At 38.8% G+C, this 17,745-nt stretch overlaps 1 protein-coding gene across 1 annotated transcript in view; it reads left to right on the plus strand.

The window, feature by feature from the left end:
- Positions 1 to 17,745, plus strand: part of PTPRS (protein tyrosine phosphatase receptor type S) — a 600,332-nt gene that overhangs the window by 312,805 nt on the left and 269,782 nt on the right. Inside the window, exon 6 of the mRNA XM_073652674.1 lies at positions 6,855 to 6,965. Coding sequence (XP_073508775.1) covers positions 6,855 to 6,965 — 111 coding nt within the window. The remainder of the gene's footprint in view (positions 1 to 6,854; positions 6,966 to 17,745) is intronic.

The following is a 17,745-nucleotide window of genomic DNA, read 5'->3' on the forward strand; positions in this document are numbered from 1 at the left end:
TTATCAGTCTTGTAGAATCACAATACCCCGGTATCCAACATCAATAATTTCCAAATCAGTTGTCCTAATCATGGCTCTTACTTTCTGATTCATGTGCTTGTTCAAAGTCCCTGTTATCTCTATGTGCAAATATAGTAATAGCAGTGTAGACCCAGAACAAACACTGACAGACATGTTAGGCTATGTGCCCACAATGCAGAAATGCTCTGGATTTTTCCTGAGCTTTTCTGCATCTCCCTGGCAGAAAAAACGCATGCGAATTTTACAGAAGCTTTTGTGAAGCGTTTTTAACATGCGATTTCTGCATGCTGGTTGTCAAGCGCTTTTCCAAGAGATTTTAGCATCACTTGGAAAAGTGCTTGACAACTTGGTCACACTATATAAATCCATGCAACCGGCATGAATTTATGTTGTGTGGCCAAGTTACGATGCTGCAAATGCAGCATCAATAGTAAGGAATAAAAATGTTGAAAAATAAAAAAAAAACATTATATTCACCTTCCGATGGCGTCCGGTGTCTTCGGATACGCGCGGTGCTCTAAAAAAGGACCTTCCATGACGTCGGCAGTCGCGTGACCTGTCACATGACTAAATGATGTCATGGAAGGTCCTTTTACACCACCGTGAGCAGCCGAAGAGCCAGCAGCGCTGCCGGGAGCAGACAGGGGCGATCATAAAGTGAGTATAATGTTGTTTTTTTTTATTTTAATTCTTTAACTACAGGTGCTATGGTACCCGGGTCTGGAGGACAGTTGAATCGCACAATATCCGCATGTGTACATGTAGTCATGCGGATGTTAAGCGGGCCAATGCAAGTGAATGGCGGCGATTTCGCCTCAACGCCGCACAATTAATGGTTGTGCTGCGGATTTTTCCGCAATGATAATCCGCAGCGGAAATTTCCGCAGCATATGCACAGCACATGCGGATTATCACTGGGAAACATGGCAGACAACTTAACAAGCGTTTTTAATGCATTTCCGCGGTGGAAATGCTGCCATGGAAACACATTAAATCTGCATTGTGGTCACATAGCCTTAATATTTATTAGCTGAATGAAGTTTCTCACTAGAACGTCACTCGAGGAGTATCTGCTTCCAAAGCTACCAGGAAGGAAGGAAAGACTGTAAGGAGCTCTGAGCTGCTCAAGAGACAACTTGAGAATACTCTATTAACAGGAAATCTTTCAAGTATTAAAACTTGTTACCATTCACATTATATACAAAATGTGTAATTCTGAGAACTATCGTGTTGCAAAGAAATAAAGAAAAAATAATGAAGTGGCTTCTGTTTCCCATATCAAAGCCTTCTGGTTCATTAATCTCCCTTCCTTATGGCAGATCTTCCACCAATTGTGGATGGGCAAACAACTGCTTTTTTTCTTTCTGGAAACAAGTGTTACTTAAAATGTTGATGCTTACTCTAAAAACCTCTATCCTCCCATGCAGTATTTTTTCCTTTAAGCCTAAATTCCCTGCTTTATTAACTATAACGTTTCTGTATTAATTTACTATATGCTAATGTGTAGAAGAATATTACCGATAGGTTCACATTACTGGTATTTTTTATTTCATTTTACATAAATTAGGTTATTTTATATTACCCATATAATGGGAAAGTTACTATTAAAAGTATATTTCCTAATGTATCAATAACATTTATTTTTTGTTTTCAATTCTTATTTATTTTGTGAAAGTAGATATTTTCAGGATTGGGGAAGCTAAGTATCTTAAGTAAATAACTGACCATAAAACTGATTGGATCTATTAAAAGCTAAAAGACAAGTCCAAAAATAGTCAAAAATAAGTTGTCAGTGGCTACTTTTCTAAATTGAAGTCAGGATAGTAATTTCTACACATACACTTTATTGGCACCAACATATTGCATAGGGAAAATATTTTATAGCAACTAGATGACTTAGTTGCACCTTGTTTTTCCCTATATATTGGTTGATGAATTACATTTGTTGAAATAACTTTGCCAACGTGAATTTACTGTTATAACCACAGAGAAACCATTTTTATCTAAATGTAGTCAAGGCTACAGAAAAACGTTATGTTTAGAGACACTTATCGAATGGTGTGTAACATATTTAAAACTTTAGGGTAGATTACATTGCAAGAATCACAATCATTTTTCGGATATTAATATCACTGGTACTGTTAGAATTTTAATAATACATTTCTGTTGAGTATATCAATAAGCACGTAATTTTTAACAAACTTGATACATTAGTGCATCTCAGTGTGTGAATAAGAGACTGCAGTTTGTAGGGAAAAATGATCAAAATTAACAAAATAGTTTCATCTAGTAGTCATTTGTTTCCTACAGAAGCCAAAACTGTTAATGACTAGTGATGAGCGAGTATGTTCTGTTAACCCTTTCGGTGAGTATGCTCGGGCCGAGCTCCGAGTATTTACAGCTGCTCGGTGATATGGTTGATTCGCTCCCATGTGCATGATGTGCGACTGTTTTACAGTTTTATTACATGTGAGGAATGTCTATTACTTATACATTCCTCACATGTAATAAAACTGTCAAACAGTTGCAAATCATGCACACGGGAGCAATTCAACCATATTACTGAGCAGCTGTAAATACTCGGAGCTCGGCCCGAGCATACTCGGACAGAACATACTCGCTCAACACTATTAATGACCTGTTCTTCGGTTTTGCCTGACATTTATAAATAGTATGTATTGCTTTACTGCAGACACATTCATGTGCATTCCCAATGGTATAATAGGGCACCAACTCATTTATCCTGATTTTTTTAAGTCCTAAATTAAATAATAGAAAATACAATTGTCAGAGGCTTTCTTTTAAGTACAATAAGATAGCCATAAGAAATTCAAACTCCCTGTTTTCAGCAGAATAAGGGTACTGTTCAAAAGGAATTTTCACCAGAATTTTGTCGTAAAACTCATGAACTGTTGCCAAATTTTTGCACATCTTGAAGGTGGCAAAAATGTTGCCACGTTAGGTGTTTCTAAGCCATTCCTGGCCAGCTCCACCTACTTTTACAAAAGTAAGTAGAGATGGGGCAGGATTGAATATGGCAAAGCCTAGTCAACAAATTCATCAGAATTTACTCCACGAAAGTAGTGTAAACGATGCTAGAAAACGGTCAGTCCCTGGCTGGAGTAACATTTCTCACTATACTGTCAGTGGCAGTAGATGAGTCCTGTGCACCACTCTGTTGTCTGCGCACATTTGGTGCAACCCTCCACAAGGTTATAGCCAACAGAGAAATCCAGGAACCAGGGCACTAGACATCCTCCTTTGATAACTTTATTTGGTACAGAAAAATCACAATGATTCGGCCGCGCAAGGCCTTTATCAAGCCCAAAAAAAGAAATATGCATATTTCTATTTTATATGGCACTTCCAAAATGTTGTCATTTTTCTGTACCTATAAAATTACCAAAGGAGGACTAGTGCCCTGGTTCCTGGATTTCTTTATACTGTGAGAGGCAGCTGTAAGTATGCATCGATACATTGATTGACAGTGTGACGCTCGCAGCCCTAACCCTGGGAAGATGGGGGGTTACTCGGAGCCGGGTCAGATGTTTGGTGGGGTTGTAGCCGTGGCCTGCACCCGTTCCGTGCCCAGGGCCGTCACATTAAAAAAAGGATGTAATGGGCTATCAGGGTTGAGTGGTTGCTATCGACTACGCCACCTGTGGTACCTGGTGAAGGCCACCAGTGCTGCCGCAGTCCTCTGAGGCGGGATGTTGTGGCAGCCGACGTTGTTACCACTCCCCACAGGCAGAGCAGGGCCTCAGGGCAGAGATGAGGATGGAGGGAGTTGTAGTGTAGGAGGTCTGGTGCTGCGCGGCGCAGTGCCAAAATAAAGAGTCCAGAGGCCATAGGGGTCGATTTCCAGAATTTTTACTCACGGTGTAGTGAGCAGCTGCAAGACTTCTCCCTGCTCCTCACGGAGTTCTGCGGTCACCAGAAACGGGGGTCCGACAACCTCTGAGTAATTCAAGTGCTTAATCAGGACCCCGCACCAGAGTGTTCCTAGACTTCAGACTGAGTCCTCTCCTGTCGGTGTGTGTAGATAGGCCGGGTCTCCCTCTGGACTACGCTCAGAAAAAGGGTACGGGTGGCGACTCCGCTCCTGCCGTTATCCGGTGGGATCCTCTGGGCCTGCCGGGCTTCCCTGACTAGGACGTAGAGTAGCAAAGTCAGGTGTCGGGGGGCCGGTAACCCTCTTGCAGCTGGAATCCCTCTGACTAGCCAGAATAGCGAGGACAGGTGGCGTATACTGCTCCGTCTGCATCCCCCTGGGATCCTTTTGCGGTGGAGCTACACTCCTAAGCTCCAGGCCTTCTTGGGTATGGACCTTGACCGGGTTGAGACATACGTTAACTCCAACCCTCCCCTCGACTCAAGACCAGAGTGCGAGGACCGTGTCTCCACCCACTGCAGATTCACCCAGAAGCCACGTTCAGGGATGAAGATCACAATCAAAAGACCATGAGCCCAAGATGGCTGTTTATTAAATATGAATTATTAAGTGTAAACTAAATGTGTGTCCTCCACCCTCACCCGCTACATGGTTCCCCCTATCTTTTGGTTCCCCAGTCTCCCATTATCCCGGCAGGGGCAGCACACTGGTGCCTATTAGCCCCCTCTGGTGGGAGAAAGGTGGTGTTGGATGTAGAGGGGGGGTCCTGACCATTGCACCGATCTTACCTCGAAGGAGGGATACCACACCCCATTGAAGAGGTGCAGCATCTCTGTGGTGGTCGAACCATCAGGGGCGCCACAACAGCTCAAAGTGTTGCTTACAGCTGCCTCTCACAGTATAGTTAGCGGTGCTGTGAGCGGTGAAATGGGTTGCAACATGCTGTATGTACTATACAACAAACGTAATGCAATGAAGGAACAAAAGTATTCTGTCACCCTTTTTGCTCAAAATTAGTTTTTTATTACTTTTTAACAATATAAAACAATAATAAACACAATACAAATTAGACTGCATAGAAGAGAACAAATAAAATGAGTCACATAAGCACATCAAAAGCCTTTGTAGAGTGAAAAAGAAGAGACAGAAGAAGGGGAGAGAATACGGTAGGGTAGGCAAGTTTGCGTAGGGTGAGAAAGTTTATAAACCCCTTAGTAGAATCTAGCAAAGCAAAATGACTGCTTCCTAGAGTAATGTAGAGGAGTCCTGCCAAGTGAGCATATACATTTACAGTCTTATACGTCCCACCCACTTGATAGAGCAGCAAAGGACATTTTGTGGTCTGCATCCCAGGTCATTTTTAAGAGTAGATTGCAAGGACCAGTGTTATCACAGCGTTGCATGTGTTACAAATTCACAGTTTAATTTTGAAGACCTGATATTCTTAGTAAATTCAGAAATCCTGTTTATCACTGTAAATCTGCCATATACTTCATTTATCCTCTGTGCGCTACCATTATTCTTCCTGGTCTCTTGGCTACATTCTATATACATTATACGCTATCGTCCTCATTCAGTGTCTGTGTGTATTCTGGGCCGTCCATGACTTCCCAACTGACTGCTATTAAGCATAACACACCATGAATATGACACTGTATAAAATACAGAGAAAACTATTTGAAAATGAAAACATGAAGCAAGAAAATTACTATAGGGCTAGTAGGAATGGCAATAGGGCACAGAACGTTAACATAGTATATTGCACATTTTTGGTGGTAAATGGCACCACTTTGCTAAATCAAGATAGTGACAGTACTGGGGCTTAATGTTTCATTATTTAATAATTGCTACATTTTTACATATCAGAAATAAAAAAACAGTCCACAAAATGGCTAACTTAATTTTAATGACAGAATTGGTCCTACTTCATTCAGATTAGGTTTTTTGAGTATGTGGCTAGAAGAATTTCCTCCTGGATACGTGGCCCTTCTTTTTGGCTGTTTGCCTGATAACTAAATATAATTCCTCACCACTGTCACTTTTTTCCTTTGCTTTCATTACAGAAAATACACCAATTCGAGGTAAGGCATTTTGTAACCTGAAATTGCAATTTCCCTTTGAGTTTTGGACCTCCCTCATTCCTTTTGGTCTTCTTACTAGCTTATCTTGATCCTTGTGTTATCTGAGTATTCCGTTTCAGTTTTCTTAGTCTATGAATATGTACTTGCCTAACTTGGCATTAGAAGACGGCCTAGTGTTCAGTCTAATTTTGTAACCTTCACCATAAAATCTAAGCTCAGCATCGAATAACATTCACAAATTGCTCTATATGGTATTCAGTTGCTTGATGTCACCATCCCTTTTGTTATCTTTTACTAATTACAGTTGAAAAGTAAATTGGCACTAAAACATAATGGTATAAGGCCATGGAAAACATTTGCTCTAGACTTTGCAATTATAGTGCATCTTAAGTATGCATAAATTGACAATATATGTCTCGAGTCCTCATTCCTACGGCAAAAACAAAGAAAGCAGCATGTAGGAGCCAAACCATGGATAGGATATCAGGTAAATGTTCATTGCACCTCTTCCAACAGAGTCCATTTCTTTAATTTCTGCAGGTTGTTACTAAAGTTATGATCTGTACTTTTTGTATAGAGTACAACAATGTGATTTTTATTGCAATTCACTAAAATAGTAAGTAGCTTGTCAGTCAAATCTAAAATGTTGGTAATCATTTTAAAAACATTTCTTTAAGCTGCTTATTGCTTTCTGTGAGTAGGTTCTTCCTTTCCATGTCTGATGACTACATAAGTTATGTAAAGACTGCGGTTTTAGCAGAAGGTTCCTCCAACGGTACCTCCAAATTAGGATACCAGAATGAAGAACAAATAAAATCTGACCTTAATGGTTTTGGCTATTTTCTCTTCTTCCTTTGCAGGTGCCTTACAGATTGAAAATAGTGAGGAGACCGATCAAGGAAAATATGAATGTGTGGCAACAAACAGTGCCGGAGTTCGCTATTCTTCACCTGCTAATCTTTACGTGAGAGGTAGGGAGCAGCAGAGCTCTGCAACGCTGGTAATGTGTACTAATGCAGGGCTTTACCTGCCCTTGGGTCCTAATGTCATTGACGACTTTACCTTTTTTTTTTTTTTTTTTAAAGATATATTAATATGTATCTGTTTCCATTTCTACTAATGAGTAGGGTAGTTTATATTTATTTAAACACGCTGAAGCAAAAGCAAAGATTGTTGATTTAGCCCATGATTGTTTAGCCCTTAATGTCAGTAAGTGAAATAATATAAATCAGTGCAGACATGATTGCTGTATTTAAATTAGACCTAAAACTTACTTTAGCATTATTGCAAAAGATGAGGAATATTTTCTTTCTAGTAATTTTTTCAGATTTGTTGAGGACAAGTTGTTTTGGTCTCCTAAAGTTTAAGTCTGTATCTTATAATACAGTCCCGTAATTACTTTATGGCATAATAGGGAAACATATACTTATAGATTAGGTACCACGATAATGCAGGTGCCATGATTATCACAAACATTCCTGGTAGGTACGGATAAGTCTTGGTTTCAGGTTTTATTGTTTGTCACCACATTTTTATTGTATATTATTCTGGAGGCACAGTGCAGTACAAATTAAGATTAATATATATAGTCTTGTAAAACCATAGGATCCCAAATTGGGCAGTGAAGAGAATTATTGACTGTTTATGACAATTAGAAGCAATCAGTATCATGCAAGCAGATTTTCCATCTTGTTAGGAAGTCTCCTTTTGCTGACTTGATCCTTCCATTTTCTCCTTATGATCCTCACTGGTTTATTGGAACCATGTGGCATATGGAGAAGTCCAATGATGGGCCGATTTCTCAAGAGCTTGAGATATCTTCCTGATTATGGTTGCATTAAGCATGTCTCTAAGATCTGTAAACTTATAAATGTACTAGTAAAAGGAGCTTGTGTTAGAAGTCTTATTTAGTTTTAGAAATGAATTGGTCAGTAGATACTGCTACTGTTGTTATTATGTTGTTTAGGTAGGTCTTAATAAAATGGCATAAACATACATATCTATTTCTAGATAACGTATAGATATAGCTATATAGATATTGCCAGCAATTAACTCAAGTAGTGGTTATAGATGCATCGTTATACTTAAGTGCTCAAAAAACTGAAAGATTGGAAGAGATGACTTACTGATTTGAGCTGGATAACCTCCATCTCAAAAGAAAAGGGAAAGTTATTTGTTAATACTTTGAATATATATTAATGGATTAGTCGCTTTGCAGCTGAAAGCCTGGAGAAGGTCTTTTTTTACTCTCTCTGTGTCTCCCCTATTTTTTCTCTTCTCCTCATGTCATTGTGTTCTGCATCAAACCCCTTAACATCCCTCAGAGCTACGAGAAGGTTGGTGTGTTTTTTTTTGTTTACGTTCTTTACCCACATTTTTACATTCTTAAAGAAAAAAGGAAAAAAATGAAAAGACTAAAAAAATTATTTTAGTCCTGGACAGTGCAGCTGTCCATGGTCTTTGGGGATTGAGATGATATTGCATTGTGAGACCTCTCTATGCATCCTTTGGTAATGTTGCTGGGTTTTTGCACTTTTCGTCGTCATGGTTAATGGGTGCTTGGGCATTGAGCCTGATGCATGATAGAAGAATGCTACTATCTTTGCATGTCTTTTGTTTATTTATCTGTATATGTGTATATTTCTTGTTTTATTGTGTTTTTTTTTGTCCTTCAGTAAGCAAATTTATTTTTAGTTTACTGTGGTAAAATGCATACATTTTTGGAGTTTCTGCCTTGTGGATCCAGATTCTCTCAAGTCTTTAAAAATAATTAATTTTGTTATTTTTCCTACCAAATATTTATTAAATTATAACTTAACAAATATAACAATAATAACAAGCAAATCCTAAATTAATATTATAATTCTTATTCTGTTTAGTTATTACCTTGTCCCTTTTAACTGGTACTGATTGAATTTTTACAATTTTCTACAAACTTTATATATTTATGTTTGTTTATTTTCTACATTTTTTTTACATTTCTGGTAGCTGTCTAGTTTGCACAGGGCAGGAACACATAATAAAAATGCTACGTTTCTATCAGTGTTTTACACTATTTACGTATTGGTTTGTCTCTGCTTTAAAGAAATAAATAGATTACACCTTGTGAAGTTTTATCTCCTTTTACTCTAATTCTTAAGACTCTTATGAAATCTCTGGCAATCACATAATCTCAAAATTATTATGTTAAATTGATAGCATTCATCCATCATTGGAAATCATTGAACAGCATGGTGTAATCTAAGCTTCCGTTATTTTGTACAGGCTGCACATTATTTTGGCTCCCCTCCCTATATCCCTTTCTTCTGCATTTTGGAATAAGACGGAATGATTCCTGTCTCACCAAAATGGTATTATAAGATTTGTCTTCTCCCACCCTGTTTGGAGCCGCCGCTTGCTGACTGTTGGAGTGCAATGAAATAATTGGATTATGTTAGTGCTTCAAATGCTCATACCGCTATGGTTTTTTTTTTTTGTTTATTACAATTTATTCTATGTTACCTTTTTCTTTTCTTTTTTAATTTTTTTTTTTAATACGGGGCTTGAAAATCAGTGGTTTGAAAATAAAATAAAATTTCAAAATTGTTTGTATAGCAAGAAGCACTCACAGAGTATATGTCTAAATATAAAGCATGGAGTTGCAATCACAGGTACTCAACCTATCTGCATCAAAAGAAAGCTCAAAAAAGCCATGATGGAATGAATAACTAGAGGAGAAAAATGCTAATATTACCCAGAATTTGGAGAGGTCCTATCAACTCTACTGAATGTAGACCTTTAAGAAGAGTTGCTCTACAGTAGAATTTATATTTAATATGAGAAACTAGTATTTTGTAAAATCGACATGTCTGGAGAACGGACTGTTCCTTTTTAATAAAGACAAACCTTAACCATATGCCCTATTATATTTGGAAACAAATAAGAGGTCTCCTTCTCTGTACCTCCCTTTATGAGCAAGAACACAGAGTTGATCTGTTTTGGCCAAACTGCCTGGCCAGAAATGGCTTTGTTATTGTTAATGGCTGATCACCAGGGTTAGACCTACAGTGCTAAGCTGATCATTAGCTTCAACAAGCCCTCTTACTGCTTTTATAATAATAATAGACAAGATCAATATATATGCTTATGGTCCAGCTGTTTAGAATAAAGAATCCGGCACTTAAAATGGCATGTTGTGAAGAGGCTCCTTTTAAGAGCTTGGTCCAAAATCAGTGTAACAGTCAGTGATGTTTTGGTCCAGCAGATCTTTATAAAAAAAAAATAATAATGCGTCCATTCCGTACAGAGGTAAAGTGGTAAAACATGCCATTTTGAGTGCCGCATTCTTTATTATATAAATCTAAGGATTTCCGATATCTAAGGCTATCCGAGCACCAAAAGTTGCTAGAAGTGCCGTACTTCTTTACTATATGGTCCAGCATGTAAATATAACACTGCTGTTGAAAATATTAAGCTGACACTGGATAAAAATGGTGACCTTTATTCTCCGGCGTTATAGCGATGTTCTAGATTGGATAAAATGCTCTGGCTGTTTATTAAGAGTGTTAAACTTTTTTTTAATCCTTTTGTAGTTTGCCTGTTACATTTATCATGTTCTATGAAAGGAGAACGTCAGGCTAGTGGCATTTTGATAGGTGAACATTAATGAAGCCTAAGTTTTGAATTCCAGTTTATAAAATATAGTAGTATCCTTTCGTAATTACCGTATTCTTCGGGAGTCCTGCTGCCCTGATGATAAATCATGTTCACATTCTCTGCCATTACATTGGGGTTGTCACGCTGAAATACCAAGCACAAGAATAACGTTGTGACAATGCCCACAGGTGATTGTCAACAGTCAGGAGAAATTTTCTCTCTGCCATCTTCAAAGTTTGCACATTCAATCAGTTGTAATATAAAGCAATCTACATGTTACATCTGAATACTGGATGAAATAGCAGAAAATTGTATACCCTCGGTCAGCACCTCCTTCTCTATCCTCAACTACTATAGAACTACTACTATATGGCTAGGGTTTAACTGTTTTGTAGAATTCCTGTATCGTGGTTTACTTGCTTTGTCTGCAGATTAGGCCAGGCTTTACATCAAGTTAAAGATATTGCTGCAATCTAAAATATGTTACCACATAGCCCCCTAAATGTTTCACAGCATGAGCGGCACCCTCACTGGGTATGGAGCTCTATGCTTAAATACAGAGGTATATAAATGTGCTTCAAGAGGTAGGCTCTCTGCTTCTCCATGGTTGTAAAAACAAAGCCTGCTTAATCCCAATAGATAGAGCATTCTGTCCAGTAAGGAAGCTGGCTGAATGAAGACAGGAGTCTCTTCCCATACACACCTATAAGAGGAAAAGATGCCCTATTGAGGATACATGGAGCTAATATGCAAATCACACCCATTAACCTGTTTGCCAGAGCGTGCCAGGAGCCACCGTGTTTGGAATGGAGTTCTCGGAGTTTGATACCACTTAACCATGAATATATTTTGTTGTAAGGAAATAATTTACAGGTAAGCAAACAGTAGCTCTAATCAAACGATGTTACTGTTCACTACTTTTCAAGTAAATTAGAAGCATTTGCTCCATATTTCTCATGTATTTTACATACTTTGTACACCTTAAATACCAAGATGAGTGGCTTCTATGAAAAGAGGAGTGCCATATCGGAAAGGGTCAAAGCCTCACATGCTTCACAAAATGTACCAGAGTTCTGCGGCAGATTTCTGACAGAGTTAGCCTACTAGGTGGTGTAAACTGAGACTCGACAGTCTGAAGATGTGCCAGATTTATAAAACAGAAAGAACTGCTAGAATAAATCTGCTGCATTTTAAGATTGAGAAGTCTAAGAATTAGTGAGTATTGATAAATCTGCCGCATTGTCTTTTTTGAAGTTCAATTTGTGGAAATAAGTGATTTGTGAATGACAGCTGTAATATATACAGAGTAACTGTACAAGTGTCCAGGCAGGAAACCATCCTATTAATCCTGATATCAATTGTGACTTTGGGAATTGAATTGTGATTGCTTCACATTTATTTATCTTAACAATATGAAATGTAAATTGGAATATATGTCTTTGAATTAATATGTAATATATGTATACACACTTAAAGGCTACATAACCTTACCCAAAATATAATGAAGAATCAGAACAAGAAATAACATGTTCGCTGTTAAGCTAAATATTTAAGACCTTGGGGTGAATGACTACTAAAAAATGAATCAGATGTGATGGCATTTTGTAAATCTAATTTGGTAATTCCCTTAATTTGTTTCTGAAAACAACAGTGTTAGTGTTAGCGACTTTCCATTAGTATTTATGGTAGATCTACAAGCAGTAAAATTAACACTGAATGCTTTTGCCTATTTTTCATGGACAGTAATGGAGATTGACCATGTATTTATGAAAAACCTTTGTTACCAATTGTTGGGTCAGTTGAGACACTATTATGTCATTGCAACATTGCTCAGCTTCCTCTGTTTTCATCTGTTGTAATTACATACTTTATATTAAAAATAATATTGTCGGCCCAATACACAGATCAAGTTTCAAACATTTTTCCATGAAGATCAGTCGGAGTGAATGGGAGCTTTTACATCTGATTTATAAAATACAGTATGTTTGTCAGCTTTGCTGTCACTTTTTCAATTCGTTTTCATGGAGTGTAGTGAAAAGATTTATTTAGGCACTACACTAGCAAAATGATGGTCACAGCACAAGCAAATGAGGTATAACTCTCTGATGCAACAGTACAATGGCCCATTTTCCTGCATTGACTCCAATAAGAAAATGGTTCACCAACCTCTTAATTATTGCAGACTTTTATTGCTCCCTCATATGAAAAACTACTTAGTGACCGATATAGCTGTTTTTCTCAGGATCTTAAAGGGGTTATACTGTCAATACCTGAAGAATCCTGACAGCATCCTGACAGCATGTGGTGTGTGCACTGTAAGGATTCAGAAGTCTGCAGTCACATGGAGTAACTACTGATGTTTAGCAGAAGACTGGACAACCCCTTTAAGAAAGACATGTGTGAGTTAATGGCTGGTTTGTCATTGAGGTCAGTCGAGGACAGGTTAAATGACACCGGAGCCCATTATTAGTTACCAGTGACGTAACAATAACTAATCATGGTGCTTTGTATTTGTTATTCTTTTTCTACAATTGATTTTTACCTTTAAAACTAAGGAAATGTACTTTGTAGGGTAGGTGTAATAATAAAATTACGCAGGGACTTGTCAGTTCCAATTAATTTTTATCAATACAAAAAGAAGTGTGCAGTAAGTGCCCTTGTGCTGCTTATTCGTGTATCCAGCGTGCCCGTAACTTTCCAGTAACTTACATTTCTACTTCATCAGTGGAACTGACCTCAATCATAATCTTGGTAGCTACTAATTTGCAAGTAATTTTGCTGAATGTTTCCTATAGAGCATTTTAGGTAAATGTCCAACAGCCAGCAAAGTAGGTCAGCAGCTGAGTAACCGAGGTAATGTAGGTAAATGTCCAGCAGCCATTAAAGTAGGTCAGCTGCTGAGTAACCGAGGTAATGTAGATAAATGTCCAGCAGCCATTAAAGTAGGTCAGCAGCTGAGTAACCGAGGTAATGTAGGTAAATGTCCAGCAGCCATTAAAGTAGGTCAGCTGCTGAGTAACCGAGGTAATGTAGATAAATGTCCAGCAGCCATTAAAGTAGGTCAGCTGCTGAGTAACCGAGGTAATGTAGATAAATGTCCAGCAGCCATTAAAGTAGGTCAGCTGCTGAGTAACCGATGTAATGTAGATAAATGTCCAGCAGCCAGCAAAGTAGGTCAGCAGCTGAGTAACCGAGCGAGGTAATGTAGGTAAATGTCCAGCAGCCATTAAAGTAGGTCAGCTGCTGAGTAACCGAGGTAATGTAGATAAATGTCCAGCAGCCAGCAAAGTAGGTCAGCAGCTGAGTAACCGAGGTAATGTAGATAAATGTCCAGCAGCCATTAAAGTAGGTCAGCAGCTGAGTAACCGAGGTAATGTAGATAAATGTCCAGCAGCCCTTAAAGTAGGTCAGTAGCTGAGTAACCGAGGTAATGTAGATAAATGTCCAGCAGCCATTAAAGTAGGTCAGCAGCTGAGTAACCGAGGTAATGTAGGTAAATGTCCAGCAGCCATTAAAGTAGGTCAGCAGCTGAGTAACCGAGGTAATGTAGATAAATGTCCAGCAGCCCTTAAAGTAGGTCAGTAGCTGAGTAACCGAGGTAATGTAGATAAATGTCCAGCAGCCATTAAAGTAGGTCAGCAGTTGAGTAACCGAGGTAATGTAGGTAAATGTCCAGCACCCGTTAAAGTAGGTCAGCAGCTGAGTAACCGAGGTAATGTAGGTAAATGTCCAGCACCCGTTAAAGTAGGTCAACAGCTGAGTAACCGAGGTAATGTAGGTAAATGTCCAGCACCTGTTAAAGTAGATCAGCAGCTGAGTAACCGAGGTAATGTAGGTAAATGTCCAGCAGCCATTAGAGTAGGTCAGCAGCTGAGTAACCGAGGTAATGTAGATAAATGTCCAGCAGCCCTTAAAGTAGGTCAGTAGCTGAGTAACCGAGGTAATGTAGGTAAATGTCCAGCACCTGTTAAAGTAGGTCAGCAGCTGAGTAACCGAGGTAATGTAGGTAAATGTCCAGCAGCCATTAAAGTAGGTCAGCAGCTGAGTATCCGAGGTAATGTAGGTAAATGTCCAACAGCCATTAAAGTAGGTCAGCAGCTGAGTAAACGAGGTAATGTAGGTAAATGTCCAGCAGCCATTAAAGTAGGTCAGCAGCTGAGTAACCGAGGTAATGTAGGTAAATGTCCAGCAGCCATTAAAGTAGGTCAGCAGCTGAGTAACCGAGGTAATGTAGATAAATGTCCAGCAGCCATTAAAGTAGGTCAGCAGCTGAGTAACCGAGGTAATGTAGGTAAATGTCCAGCAGCCATTAAAGTAGGTCAGCAGCTGAGTAACCGAGGTAATGTAGGTAAATGTCCAACAGCCATTAAAGTAGGTCAGCAGCTGAGTAACCGAGGTAATGTAGGTAAATGTCCAACAGCCATTAAAGTAGGTCAGGTGCTGAGTAACCGAGGTAATGTAGGTAAATGTCCAACAGCCATTAAAGTAGGTCAGCAGCTGAGTAACCGAGGTAATGTAGGTAAATGTCCAGCAGCCATTAAAGTAGGTCAGCAGCTGAGTAACCGAGGTAATGTAGGTAAATGCCCATGACACACGCTATTATGGCCTCACAGTGCCCATGACACACGCTATTATGGCCCCAGAGTGCACACTACGCACATTATGATGGCCCTAGAGTGCCCACCACAAAATATGATGCCACTACAGTGCCCAATACACAAAGTATGATACCCACACAATGTCTACCACTCTCATTACAATGACTTCAGTGTATATCACAGACAATGTGATGGCCCCTCAGTGTCCACTACACACACTATGATGCCCACACAGTGCCCTCCACACACAGTAGGATGCCCACAGTGCCCCCCACAATCCCTCACACACAGCGAGACTGAGCTAATTTCTGCTGCCCAGTCATATAACCGGAGTCTGTCAAATGACGTAAAGGTCCTTGCAGATCTCTGTCTTTACAAAGACTGAATGCTTCCAGCTCCACAGTGTTTATCTGTATCTGTTGCTTAGAGGACAGTGATTTAGTTGGAGTTGGGACATACCTCCGACCACCCACAACATTGGGACAACCGTTGCCTGGATCCAGGATGGTTGGGAAGTATGAGGTTACCTCAAGCAGATCATATAAAATATAAGTAAAATAGAAAAATACATTTTTTACTGTACACTGTTTTAAAGGGATTGTTCCACCAAAAAGGCTTTCAGTAAAATAAAATAAAACTGAAGAACCAATACTTCCATTAGTCAATACTAAGAAGCAACACTTCCATTAGCTCGTAGTCAAACAATCCCTGTGTTTACTGTTCTCTGCTGTCTTTTTTTCTTCACACACTTAAAATGGGAAAGGCTGCTCAACCAATCAATGGCTGCTCTAGTTACCCGCCTCACCCATTGATTGGCCGAATGACATTTCCAGAAAAGGGTGTGACGAGGGTAGCATCTGAAGACGGCTTCAAGGCACTGGTGGATATTATGCTTTTTTAGTTTCTTCTGGTAGGTGTCCTGTAAGATAGAAACCTTATCACGGTTATGATAGGAGGAAGAGAAGCCAAAAGAAAAGGAGGGATTAGACTTATAATAAACAAATAAAAAAAAATTAAAAAACACATTTAAAATTAATTGGAACATATGCAATAAAGAGGAATACTCACTTACTATGGGAGCTATGTGCACATCAGAAATTACATGGGAAGAACATGAAAAATGGCTCTAGTTGGTTGAAGCCACTGCTGAGTTCTCATGAGGTCACACGCTAGGCAACCATGTCAGTAACTAGGACAGGATTAGTGTTTAGTGAATAGAAGCCACTTACCCTTTAAACTATTGCCATTCAATTGTACAGTTACTGCATTTATATGATGAGTAATGTTCAGAGCTCTGTATCTGATCGGAGGTGTAGCACCACAGTATTGCTTTTACTCTTTTGGTAGCTTTCTTAAATAACCCCAATATATTTTACATGATGTGTGTTTGATCCAGTGCTCTGTGAGTGCTTCTTTTCTATTTATCTAACTGAAAGAAAGCATAATATCTATAAAGATGTTTCATAACCCTGTCCTTCAGACTCCGGTAGAGTTTTCTTGCAGCCAATTGTACATTTTTAGATTCTATATCCTCTGTTTAAAACTTTGCATTTAGTTTTTCTCATGACAGCAGAGTATATGCATCACATGCTGCTGTTTGTCTGTAAATGTGTTTGCTGACTACTTTGTCAGTCAGCTTCTGTTCCATTTCTACTCTCTGCACTCAGTTATTTGTTGACCCCATCAGAAGAATTGCACTACTCTGTTCTGTCCGCATGTTACTTTGTTTTCTCCACTTTTATTCATTGTATGTTAGGTGTGCCTGAGGATTTGGTGGAGCCTCTGTGACTCTGTTCTTTGGAGCAGACTCTAATGCGTCAGAATTCAATATCTAGGAAATAGTTTAAAATTACATGGACCGCATGTTCTATTAATACCATACTGTTACACATTTATAGAGAATGTTTATATCACACCTTTCTCACCGTTATTTGTATATAATGTGTCAAAAGCAAGGTAGGCATGATTAACTTATTTTTGAGTGTGCAAATATATGTGTGCATGAGTGAGATATAGATATATTGTCATGGACGAATGTGTTGGCACCCTTGAAATTGTTCCAAAAAATGAAGTTTTTCCTCTGGAAAATTATTACAATTATACATGTTTTGTTATACACATGTTTATTACGTATGTGTGTATAGGAACAACACAGAAAAAAAAGGCAAATCTGACCGCATTTCACTCAAAACCCCAAGAATTGTCCGGACAGAATTGTTGGCACCCTTAAATTAATATTTGGCTGCACACCCTTTGGAATAAATAACTGCAATCAATCCCTTCCTATAACCATCAACAAGCTTCTTACACCTCTCAACTGGAATTTTGGACCACTCTTCTTTTGCAAACCTCCCCAAGTTTCTCATATTTGAAGGGTGCCTTCTTCCACAGAAATGTTATGATCTCTCCATAGGTGTTCAATGGGATTTAGATCCGGACTCATTGTTGGTCATTTCAGAACTCTCCAGCACTTTATTTCCATCCATTTCTATGTGTTTCTTGAAGTATGTTTGTGGTC

This window comes from Phyllobates terribilis, unplaced genomic scaffold, assembly GCF_046119375.1.
Source record: "Phyllobates terribilis strain yellow unplaced genomic scaffold, ASM4611937v1 Scaffold_1__5_contigs__length_1240528914, whole genome shotgun sequence".
Classification (NCBI taxonomy): domain Eukaryota; kingdom Metazoa; phylum Chordata; class Amphibia; order Anura; family Dendrobatidae; genus Phyllobates; species Phyllobates terribilis.